The 12,603-nt window shown below is 43.1% G+C and overlaps 1 protein-coding gene across 1 annotated transcript in view; it reads right to left on the reverse strand.

Annotated features, from left to right (window-relative positions):
• GDA (guanine deaminase) overlaps nt 1-8,347 on the reverse strand; it is a 33,428-nt gene extending 25,081 nt beyond the window's left edge. Inside the window, exons 1-3 of the mRNA XM_068667952.1 lie at nt 8,104-8,347; nt 3,662-3,750; nt 1,789-1,960 (exon numbers count right to left, since the gene is read on the reverse strand). Of these exons, the coding sequence (XP_068524053.1) occupies nt 1,789-1,960; nt 3,662-3,750; nt 8,104-8,226 (384 nt within the window). The 5' untranslated portion in view covers nt 8,227-8,347. The remainder of the gene's footprint in view (nt 1-1,788; nt 1,961-3,661; nt 3,751-8,103) is intronic.
• Nucleotides 8,348-12,603: the final 4,256 nt, after the last annotated feature.

The raw sequence follows: 12,603 nt of genomic DNA on the forward strand, positions 1-12,603 counted from the left end.
CCAGTTGTTTTTTATATACTTTTATTTTACTCCTTATTTGTCACTTTTATAAGATAAACAAACCAACTATTTTTAGTCTCCCTTTCTATTTTCCCATGTCTTTGATTTTCCTGCTGTTCCATCTCCACTGCACTCTGCACTCCTCTTGCCCCTCTGAGCTCTGCAAGAGATATTCAATATAAAGCTGTGGCACTGATTTATAGAAAAAAAAATAAAATAAAAAATCTTTACTCATTCAAATGCCTTTCCCTGAATCACCGCTGAAGATTCAGAGAGGCTTTTACTGAGCTAAGGCAATTACGTCCAAGTTACTTGCAAAGCAGTACATTCATTTTGTCTTCCAACTTGATTAAGACTGTAGTGAAACTGAGAAGGTGGCTCTCAGAACACCTATATTCCTCAAGCCACTTTATACTTTCCAGTTTGGACAGGAAACTATTGGTTCCATAAGAAAGACTGTTTTAGCAACAAGAAAACAACAAATAGAAATGCAGAAAATATTAGTTATTTAGATGGCTGGATTCTGTTCTGACACATCTGTCCATGAAGCATTGCAGAGCTACTGGTATTCTGCAGCATTATGGGTGAAAACATCTTTCTGATCTTGTCCTGTTTTATATCTACAGGGAGAGATGAACCATTGTGTTGAAACTTCTCCAAATAACTGAGTTCTCACTGGCAATTCTTTTCCAGGTAATGTTATTAAACATGCTGCAAAGTGAGCGCTTGTTCTGGGCTAATCTCACCACATCTGAACCAATGGAGACAGTATGTTGAAATGAGGTGAGATCACCTGTAAATTATACGTAGCTGAAGGCGTGTGCCTGTGACTACGTTTTATGACCAAGCTGCTCCTACTGCTGTGATTGTGCTAGATGGCAGAAAGCTGTTTTTTTTTTTTTTAAGATTTGTGTTGCAAGGACAGTATTTATTACGGGTTCATTACATTATTATTTTGACAACACGTTGTCACAGTATTAGACAAACACAGAACAGTTTATAATGGTCATTAAGACTTAAGAAAGACCTAAGGTCTTAAGAAAATACTTCAGTGTATGTATTATGAGGTACATTTCAGTTATAGCACAGAATCTACTCTGCAACGTGACCTTGCTGTTTATTGTTCAAGTGGAATTTGACCTCAAAACCTTTATATTGCTCAAAATCAGACTAGCTCAAATACAGCCTCTCTCTTTAACTCACAATACCATCAACAGACTTCTATCAGCAATGAAAGGTATTCCTGCTACAGGGTCCTCAGCTACAGAATCTTCTCACTCAATTGCTCCAAAACACCTCAGATCTTTGTTGGTGAGAAGTGTCTCCTACTTCACAAAATCATTGCAGAAGATACGTTTGTAATACAGACGTTTTGTGCAGAAAAGGAAATAACCTCTGAAATGTTTTCTGTTTGTTTGTTTTTGTTTTGTTTTTTATCACGTTTGATCATTTCTGAATTAAGGTTGTCAGCACCTACCGGCAATCCTACCTCTGAAAGTACTCTTAAATGCTTGTCAGTGTACTCAGATATGAGAAAAGATGATTAATGAGATGGTTCTTAATCAATCACATGATTAAATTAACTGTCTTACCAGCAACAACAGAACAAGAATGGAAGTAGCAGGCAATGATCTTGGCTATCAACTAGAACAGTGGATGTGTTGTCAGTTTTATCTGGTTTTAATGACATTAAGACACATTCTCCTATTTCTGCTGACCTGAAAATTTATGTATATTTTACAAATGGTAATGTTGTCAAGCAGGTAAATGAAATTTGGAAAAACTTACAACAACTCTGGTGTACACTTCTTCTGCAAAATCACTGTCTTTGAATTTGGCTTCCGTTGGGAATGTGTAAGTAGTTAACCACTGCAAAAGAGGTAGATCTACTCTTGTTCCAGCAAATGAATACTGAGGAGCATGAATATGTGTGTCAACCAATCCTGGCATGAAGAATTCACTAGGGAAAGAAAAGAAAACAGCAATAGTCCAAAACATCCAAAACTTTTTCCAAGAAAAGTAGTTTTTAATTAAGCAGTATGTTTGAGCAAAAGCCATCAGAGTAAATGACAAGTACAGATCAACCTTACTATTTCGGCACCAGCATATCCATTCCTACTACACCCCTACCCATACTCCTTTACTATATGAATAACTTGTCTAACTTTTATACAGATTTATATAGGTACCTGTAAGGAAAAAATCTGTGGCTAGAAACTTATGTAAGTGCATGATGAATCCAATTGTCTGTAATGTTTACCCAGACTGAATACCAGTAAGTAAAGCTGAACTGATTTCACAATAATTAAAGTTATTTCACAGAAGAATCCACCTGAGCAAGAGAAGATTCACTCTAGATCCCTAGCATAGATATATTTGTAATGACTGTAGATGTGAGATGTTCACAGCTACAAAACTAGAACTTTCTGCATCCCAGTTTTCTACTACCATATAAATGTATCTGTATATATTACTCATTCAGTGAATTTCAAGGTTTAATGAAAGAACAGCGTGTCTATGAGTGCATATACAGATGCTGGACAGAAAAGGAAAAAAAAGAGCTCTGTTCAGTGTCTTGACAGGAAAGGTGTCTTTACAATGAAAGTGCAATAAGGTTCGTTGCCATGCAGTACTCATATAATAACAGCGGATGAGTACCTCAACATCACCATGAGGTTGCTATAATTATTTTGTTTTGTGCTGGAACTCCATATAGGATCAAATTTCCCTCAGCCTTCCCCCCTTCTCCCTGGATAATGAAAAAACAGTGATTTTGTCTCTGTAATTTCCCTTCTTCATGTTTTCCTGTATGCTAGAAATGCTGAAAGATCTTTCTCAATCTTACCCTTACTCACAGCAACTTCCATTTTCCCCAGGCTATTTCAAGTGGAGAAAACATCTGATGACTCATGTACGCTGTACGATAAGTAATCCAACAAAGCATACAAATTTTTTAACAGCTGAACACTAGAACTATGCTGCAAATCTAGACTCAACTACAAGTTGCTTACAGTTGTGCTATTGTGTATAAAGCATTGTAGGTACAATCCAAAACTTCACTAGAAAGGTGGGGGATTTCGTTGGCTGAACAGAAAAGAAACACTCACCCAGAAATACATGGCTCTGTGTTTAGAGGGTTTAACACTCTAATTTTATTAGTTTTTATTAGGGAATGTGTCAAAGCCCAAGCACTTTAATTTTATATCTGCAGTATCAAGGCTACCTACATTTATTAAGTCTAGAGTTTTGAGCAGGCACAGCCTGCTGCTAAGAATATGCAATCTAAAATGAAGAAGACCATGTACGTAAATGATTTTCTCAAGGAAGATCGTGGTCTTACACTTTGTATGAACTGAAGAAGTTATGCATGGAAACTAAATACAGCATTTTGGTGTGCACAGTACATGTCAGCCAGCAGAATTCAGTGATGGCTGCAGTCCCAAACCAAGGAATGCAAAAAGTACACAGATGGCTTCTTGCACTGCAGGCCTCACCCAGAATGCAGGCAGCCCTTGGATTAAGAGCTCTTGCAGAACTGAAAGGGAGTTTTGCCCATAAGATGGGATTTAATATATTCCCTGCCTCAAGTTATTCACACCTGTACTGCTTTGCTTAGAGAGTAAAATGCATTTGCTGAAGTTAATCTGAATACAACACTTACTGATGACTCAGTTCTCTTATGTCAGATGTTTTGAAGCCCCACTTCTTAGCCAGCTGCTCTTGCTGATCAGCTTGCTCCAAAAACACAATCTAAAAGAAAGGAAAAGATAGTTATATACTTTAAGTATATATCCTACTTTACATGAAGGCAACAGAAGTCACGTCTTAAAACAGATTTTACACACTTACTACAAAGTGATAGGTTTGCATTGAAATACTTGTTATTCTTGACTGTTGGATTTGATTTTGAAATACCTACTCACAACCTAGTGAATAGTACCACACCATTTGTAACTCGGAAGAAAAGAATTAATTCACTAAACGTAATAATTCACTAAAAGTATTTAGGCCCTTCAGCCAGCTGAATTAGACGTCTATCTGCATGGGGCTTCAAACACAGACCTGCTGAAATTTCTGATGAGCAATAGAGAAAATGTCACTCAGACACTGAAGTCAAAATGAATGCAGAATGACTAATGTTAGAGCTGCTAAACCAGGAAAAAAAAAAAAAAAAAGGAAAAAAAAAAGGAGAAGGGGAGAGAGAGAGAGAGAGAGAGAAAAACATGCAATACCAGATGGCAAATGCTGGAAACGGGTGTTGCCATGGAAAAGAAGTGACTATTATATACTTTTAGAGTGCAGATAAATAAAACACTTAAATTATGGAAGAATGAAAAAAATATTTTTCAAAGGAACTGAATGCATGAAATAAACCTAACCCTGACACCTGGGCCATTACTGCCAAATGCAGCTGTAGATGAATCAGAAACACATGTATATTATTTTCAAACAAATTTCCCAGCAGGACTGCTTGTTTTTCCAAGAGATATTCCTCAATCCTTTAGTAGGCCTTTGTTCTTGACATCCTTCTAACACTCAGGTTCTTGAGGTCCCATGTTTGGGCATTTTCCTGAGTATTTGCTCGTACATTCCAGGTAACCGCCCTGGTGACCTGGGAACCAAACCTTTAAATTGGTGCTGCACCTTAACACTATAAAGGCAAGAAGAAACCCTGTGCCAAAGTCACTACTGAATCAGAGAAATGCACGGATAAGAAGACTGGCTATCTGCTTGCAATGAAGCACTTTAAGAAAGTTATCACAAAAAGCAACAGCTGCTAGGACCAGTGCTCAAACATTTCAATCAGTTCTGATGTGTCATCCATGTGATGGGGCTAAAGAATCCAAAAATGAGGAGCTGTGTGGTCCCTGTCCTAGTGCCTAGCTCATCCCCTTTTTTTATTCCAAGTCATTTCTAAAGCACTGCCATCAACACATAGCTGGTCCAGCCAACTATGTATTAACCCTGACATAGTAAACACTGACTGCCTCCAAGCATCACAGTGCAAATAATTCTGCTAACATAAGAGTGGAAAGTAAATTATATTGCCCCTAGAAATATGCCCTTTTTTTTTTTCTTTTTTTCTTTTTTTTTTTTTTTTAATCCAGCAGTGCCTGTGTGTAACTTTGTTTCTGGCTCTGACACTCATAGATGAACATGAGTAACAAGTCATTTCTTCTCTTCCATGTCACATCCTTTGATGCTCAGAGGAAGAAAGGCAGAGAGAGCTGTGGGTGTTCAGCCTGAAGAAAAGAAGGCTCCAGGCAGACCCCACTGTGGCCTTTCAATACTTAAAGGTCTTATAAAAAGGATGGAGAAGGACTCTTAACTCAGGTAGGTAAGGACAGGACAAGGTAGAATGGTCTTAAACTACAAGAGGGAAAATTTAGATTAGACATTAGGAGGAAATTCTTCACTGTGAGGGCAGTGTGGCACTGGCACAGGCTGCCCAGAGAAGCTGTGGATGCCCCACCCTTGGAGATGTTCAAAACCAGTCTGGATGGGTTTTTGGACAACCTGGTCTGGCGGGAGGTGCCCCTGCTCATGGCAGGGGGGGTGGAACTTGATGATCTTTAAGGTCCCTTCCTACCCAACCCATTCTCTAATTCTACGGTTCTGTGATCCTTCTCATCCTTCCCTGTCTCCACAATGATTAGCTACCAGCATTAACACGTATCTCTTTCCTGACACTGACCATCATGTTGTCTTATTTTCAGCCTCAGTGAGCTGCTGCCAGCACTGTTTAATGTGGCTACCATATTCAGCACTTTTACAATTAGAGATGCAATGCCTATTGTTTGTCATGTTCTCAGAACTGGAACAGGAGGCTAGATGAGAGACAGGAGCACTTATTAGACCCAGCTCCTGAGCAAATAGGCCAAACTGCAGGGAAGGACCAAGCAATGAACCCCAAATGGTTGATGTTGACTTGGTACCTTCCTCCCTGTACACATGCCACTTGCTATCCCAACTGGCTTAAGCTAAACACTCATGTTTGGCAATACTTGACAACACTGACTCATTCCACAGCTCTTGCTCTTTCCATGCCTTCAGCAGGAGCTTTTATCTTTGTTCTATTTTCTTAATATTTTACTCAACTATGTTATTTACACCAATGTTTCACTGGCAGCTCACATTTTGCAGCTGACTCTATTTTCTTTGCCTCAGGGAATACCATTCTTTCTATTGGCAGTTCCTCAAGAGCAGCACCACACTGCCCTACAAACCACTCAATTAAACATAGGCTTATTTTGTTAACTTGTGGTAACTTGGGTCATCAAACCTGACAGCAATGTTTTCTCTGCTAAAGTTCCTTTTTCATCTGCAGGCAAAGCATGCAGAGCTGACACTTCATCTCCTGCCTTTACCAGAGAACTGTCCCTACTTGCTGTGGGGTCTGGGCAGTGTTTCTCTGGCATCAGATGTATGCGCCTGCTGCTTTGAGGACAGACTGGGACTCATACTGAAGAACAGCACCTGGCTGCACAAAAAAGCTGGTCTGCTCACCTCTTCTGAGATCATGCACAATTTTTCCATGGTGGAATCAGCAACATGAGGCAAAAGAATGATAGCTGCATAGTTAAGCTTAATTATTTGGGAGTAACACTAACAAAGTATTGGTGTATATTTCAACAACAAAGGTAAAAAAAATTCTAACCATCTTTGTGAAGCACCTCTTCAGTGATTCCATTGGAAGTGCTGCATGAGGCAAAATTATGAAAAAAAAAAAAAAAAACAAAAAAAAAGCTAGAGGGTACCAAAACTCACTGTATTTGATCCTGGAATAGTAAAATGACAGGAATTCTCAAAAAGATAAAAATATGAAAGTCCCTGCTACACTATTCTGGTGGAAATTTCCTTTTTGGATAACACTGTTTTCTGGAATTTTTTTAAAGAACTGTGTGGGAATGTGCCAATTAATGCATGAAAAACACTACCCAGCGAATCCTCGTTCACTAGGAGAAAGGGAGAGAGTGACTCTGCCTGAGAGCAGAAATTACTAGATACAACCTGCTAAGTTGTCTGGTTTCCAAGAAAATCCCTTATAGGTCTTGATTTCCTAAGAGCATGGAGTAGTCACTTTTTAGCAGACGTTACCATTAAAGAGAGCAAGACAAGATGCAAGTTTCTGCCTCCTGCACCTGAGTAACACAAACCAAACTACTCATTCAGGTCTATTGCTTTTAGTTGACACCACCCAATAGAGAGCTTTGAAAGTTTGTATTCACCTCCTGTACGCCAACATACAGCTTCTCAGAGGCCTTGCTATTGCTTGTACCAGACTCCCCAAGAGCAGCTATAAGAGAACTGTCTTGAAAGAGGCCCTCGAGAACCCGTGTGGATGGTGAGAACAAGCTGTAAGGGCCCAGAGTGTGCTTTGTGTGCATTTCAAATACTGCTGAATCCTGACAGAGTAGTTTAGTCACCAGAAGGAAAGAAAATGTCTTTTTTTATTACACACAGGGTGGCTATGTACACTGCTGAGCCTAGAAGAAATTACCAGCCCACCTAGGCAGCGTGTGCTGTGAAACCCAGTGCCACCGGTGACCCCGTCAGGGGAAGGGTGCAGCTTCCCTGCCGGGATCAGTCCTGCACTACCTGTGAGTGAGTGTTATGTTCCTTCTTAAACTTACCATTAACACTCCCAACCTTACCATTTTCCTAACTTTCTACGGGTACGTGCCACGTTTTTGTTGTTTCTTTTCCCTGCGACGAGCAGTAAAAAGCTTCGCTCGGATGTGCACGAGTACCGAAGGGGGGGGGGGGGGGGGGGGGGGGGGGGGGAGGGCGGGGGGGCGGGGGCAGAGAGACGACAGCGCCATTCCTCCTATTTCGGCACTCGCCACCGGCACAACCTCCCCAAAACACAGCCGAGGAGCCGAGGAGCCCTCTCCGCGCCGCGGGGACGGGACGGGGCACCCAGGGGAGGCTCCGGGCTGCCTCGACGGGGGGCGCTTCCCCCGGCGGCTCCCTCACGGGCTCCGGACCGCGGCCCGAGCCTAAGAGGGGGGACATCGGCGCCCGAGGGGCACCGGGAAGCCCGGGACATCTCCCCCCGTCCCTCCGCATCTCCCTCCCGTCCCGTCGCCGTCCGCTCCTCACCGTGCCGCCGTCGTCCACCCCCAGCAGGTGTCCGTGCAGGATCTCCATGGGGGTCGAGAGCCGGGAGTGCACGAAGGTGCCCCTGAAGACGTGGGCGAGCGGCGGGCGCTGCGGGGAGCCCATGGTGGGGGCGGCGGGGACGGCTTGGCGGGGGCCGGAGCAAGCGGGCAGCTGGCACCCGCGGTCTGCCGCTGCCGACGGCGGCTTCCCGGACCTGTCATCATCTCCCCACCCCCCGGTGACTTTCTCCTCCGCAGGGAGGGGTTTGGGCTGCGGGAGGCCCGCCCGGTGGGGCGGGAGGCTCAGACTCGCACCCGCCTCCGCCGCGGGGAAAGAGCTTTTGGGGGGCGGAAGGACACGGGAGGCACCCGCGGGGCTGCGAGATGGCGGCGGGGCCTCGACGAGCCGGGCTCGGCCACGACCGACCGACCGACCGACCGACGGACGGACGGACCGACGGACGGACCGGCGGCGGGCTTCGAGTCCCCGCCGAGAGGGTCGCTCTCGGCAGTCCGTGACAGCACCTGTGGCGCCGTGCCCCGTGCAACTGGTGGTTTGTCGGGTGTTTTTGGAGCAGACCCGCCTGTAAGTGCCGTGGTCGGTACATGTGTGTCGTGAGGTGGCTCCTGACTGCCGCGGTGAGCCCGCTCGGCTGTACGCGGTGCTCAAAGGTGGGTATCCCACGGGCTGTACCCCCTCAGTGCTAAGCTCCCACGCTGTTCTAGTGGGCACGGGGGCAGGATGCCGGCAGAGGCACCTGGAATACCCGAAAAAAAGCTCATTCAGTGGAGATGGTCAACAGGGTAGGAGAAAAAGGCTGCAGAAAAGCAAAAGGCAGAGAAAAATGGATTTTGTTAACCCAGAGAACTGCAATTCCATGACCACTTCCTTCACTTCAGTTTGTGCCCACTGCCTCTCACCCTGTCACTCTGCACAACCGAAGAGAGCTGCTCCATCCTCTCAACACCCTCCTGTCAGATATTTATACACATTGATGAAGTCTCCCCTCAGTCTTCTCTTTTCTAGGCTAAACAGACCCAACTTTCTCAGCCTGTCCTCATACAACAGGTACCCCATTCCCCTCATCATCTTCACAGCCCTCTCTGAACTCGTGCTCCAGTAGCTCCATGTCCCTCTTGTTCTGGAGAGCCCAGACCCGGACACAACACTCCAGCCATGGCCTCACCAGGGCTGAGCAGAGGGGAAGGATCACCTCCTTCAGCCTGCTGGCAACACTCTTCTGAATGCAGCCCAGGATACCGCTGGCCTTCTTGGCCAGAAAGGCACATTGCTGAGCCATGGTCAGCCTTCCAGGATTGCCAGGTCTCCCTCTGCAGAGCTGCTCTCCAGCAGGTCAGCCCCCAGATAAGGGCCCCAGCCTGTACTGGTGCTTGGGTTTGTTCCTCCCTAGGTGCAGGACCCTGCACTTGCCCTTGCTCATGAGGTTCCTCTTGGTCCAGCTGTTGAGGTCCCTCTGAATGGCAGCACAGCCCTTTGGGTTATCAGCCACTCCTCCCAGCTTTGTGTTGTCAGCAAACTTGCTGAGGGTGCACTCAGTTCAGTTCCATGGTCCAGGTCGTTGATCAGTAAGTTTAACACTGGACCCAGTGCTGACCCCTGGGGGACACTGCTAGCTGCAGGGCTCCAGCTAGATTCTGCACCACCAAGCACAACCCTCTGAGCTCTGCCACCCAGCCAACTGCCAATCCACCTCACTGTACACTCATCTGGCTCGCAGTTCCTGCGAAAGAACTTGCCATCAAGGGTGCTGGCACTGTTAGTGTCGAAGCAGGATTGCAAAGTTCGCCGTTAATTAGTTTACCATTAAAAGATCTTTGTCCTTCGCACTGTGTTGACACTACACAGACACGTAGAAGGAGACTATTTCCTTCAAGATCTCTGGATCAACGATGGGAGGAGAAAAAGATACAGTCGGAGAGCACAGGATGAGTTTGATTTTAATCTGCTGTGGGCATATCATGAGCCTTTATCTTGCCTTTTTTGAATAGGAATGTTTTAGGTTACTGTGAAGCAAGTTTTAAATAAGTGGACATACTGGTGCCAAACGAAAGATCTTACTATGGCTTTGCTGTAAGCATCTGCAGGCCATAAAGATTGTCCAAAATAAAACAGACATGTGAAAGTGACTCATATGCTGGTGTTGTTAATTTCTTTTGAGAGGTCTCACAAGAAATGTCTTTTAATAAAATGCATGGCAATTTTTCACTGTATTTCTGATCCTTTCAACCTGATAAATTCACAAAACTCACAAAATAAAACTCAAAATGGCCTTGCAGTTTAATCTAGTTTAGGAAATAAACTGTCACGTGAATCTTTCGTGCAATTCAATTAGCTTTCAATTCTGTAATACTTCCTGCTTCCTTGAACAGCAGAGTAATAATAAAACCGAAAACAAACAGAAAGCCTCTTAAATTAGCACTTGCAGAACTCTTCTTGCAAAGATGTTTCTCAGGGTGAAAATCCCGTGTTCATTAAGGCTGCAGCTGAAACCACCTGTATTCCAGGCTGTGACCACAGGCAAGAAAAATTGTCTTTTGCTGTACGATGGATAAGGAGTGAGCAGCAATAGCTACTGTTCCATACAACTCACCTCTTTTCTTGTGGCAGCAGCACACAATTCATCTTCCAAGGCATAGCCAAGCTCCACTACATGCTTACCTCTCCAGTACACTGCCTTAAGGGATATGTATGCTTTACTTAACTTGCATCAGCATGTATGTGGGTCTTGGCTTCAAAGCCAGAGCTCTCATGCTGTATGGGTGCACTGCTGTCCAAAGTAACACTTTGCAGAGTTCGACACTCATGCTAATTCAGTGCTCCTGGGAAGCCCTTCAGTTGCCTTTGGTGGGGATTTGTGCTGCTCCTGAGCATTTCAGAATGTTTCAACCAAGGTTTTCTGTTAAATATCTCAGGGATTACCTCCAGCTATCCTGCATAAAGGTGATATTTACTCCCACAGTCACAGTGAGATTGAATCCAGCCTATATTTATGCATGAGAAGAAATTTGAAAATATTGATGGTGTTTTCCTTTAGTACATTTAGGGAGAAACACTAATAACAAAAGCTGTTAATGATCAATTTATTGCCATAAATTGGTTCCAAAACCCTCAAAGTTATATAATTTCACTGTTAAAATAAATATTGATATCTTTTTTTTTATTATTTTATTTTTTTTTTTTTATTTCAAGCTGCAACATTGGAAACTCTTAAGAAGGTTGTAACATTAATGGCTAACAGCCTTCCCAGCTGATTAAAGTCCTTAATCAGACTTTATTTAGTTATTAGTTTGCAACAGTCACACATGTGTGCCCTAAGATACTGACATGGCTCAAGATAAAACCTTTGCCAACTATGAAAAACTGAGCCATTCTTCTAAGATAATATTAAAGGATGACACTGAAGTATGTTTTGTTTCACTGGGGTACACAAAGCTTGGCACTTTACCTCCCAGGACAGTTTAATGCTCTGGGATGATTGCTACTTACTGATTAACTCAGAGTGATTGAAAGAACTTTTTTATCTTTTTTTTTTTTTTTTTTCAAAATGGTTAAGGGTCTAGAGTGAGAAATTTAGCTTCCTACAAATTACAGAAAAGTTGTTTAAATAGCACTTGAAAATAATCCTTAGCTTTAAAAAGTGTTAAAATCATCACACTTGGGTTAACACATTCATGTTAAAGTACCTAGTACAGTGTTAAAGTACCTAAAGTACACTGGTACTTTGACCATCTACTGTTAAAAAAATGACCGTCTCTCAATTCAGAAGTTTTTCAGACTCTCTTTTCTTTTGAGTCATTGACTTCTACTCAATTTTTGAAACTCATCTACATCCTGAAGCTAAGCAACAGTAGAATGTTCAGTCACTATTCTTCTAGGAGCACAAGGACAGATTTTAACTGGATTAAAATGTGTTTATTCTCATTAACATTTACACCTTCTGATCTTTTGTTTCACCTGGTACACTGTAAAAAGCCAGAATTCAATGCCTTGTTTCAAAGTTTCAGAGCACATAAGGTGATCCTTCAAATTCTGAGAAACAAGAAAAAGGAATTTGTTTTTCCCCCCAATATAAAAAAAATAGTTGATCAGGTACATGTCACCACACAAAAGCTTCTATCTACAGGACTCTGCTGAGATAAGTGCTCGCAAAGCCTGAGCATCAAGGGTACAATAATTATTGTTCTAATACAGAAGTGCTTGTTCTTATCTCATTTGATTGTCAAAATGTACCCCATGTATAATTTGTAACATAGCAACTAAGTCAATGGCGAAACAAAATATAATTGATTTATCTGCTATTGAGTGATTTTTGTCCGAAAATGAAAGCGCTGAGTATGCAGCAAATACTTGGAGCTGTTCAGAAAAAGAAAGAAGTGAAGCATGACAAGTATCTACTCTCAGATAAGTGCAAAATTAAGTTGGGAGCTAGAGTTAGCCTGGTAAGTTGGGAGCTAGAGTTAGCCTGGTACAGGCCAATTC

This window comes from Anas acuta, chromosome Z (genome assembly GCF_963932015.1).
Source record: "Anas acuta chromosome Z, bAnaAcu1.1, whole genome shotgun sequence".
NCBI classification, from domain to species: Eukaryota; Metazoa; Chordata; class Aves; order Anseriformes; family Anatidae; genus Anas; species Anas acuta.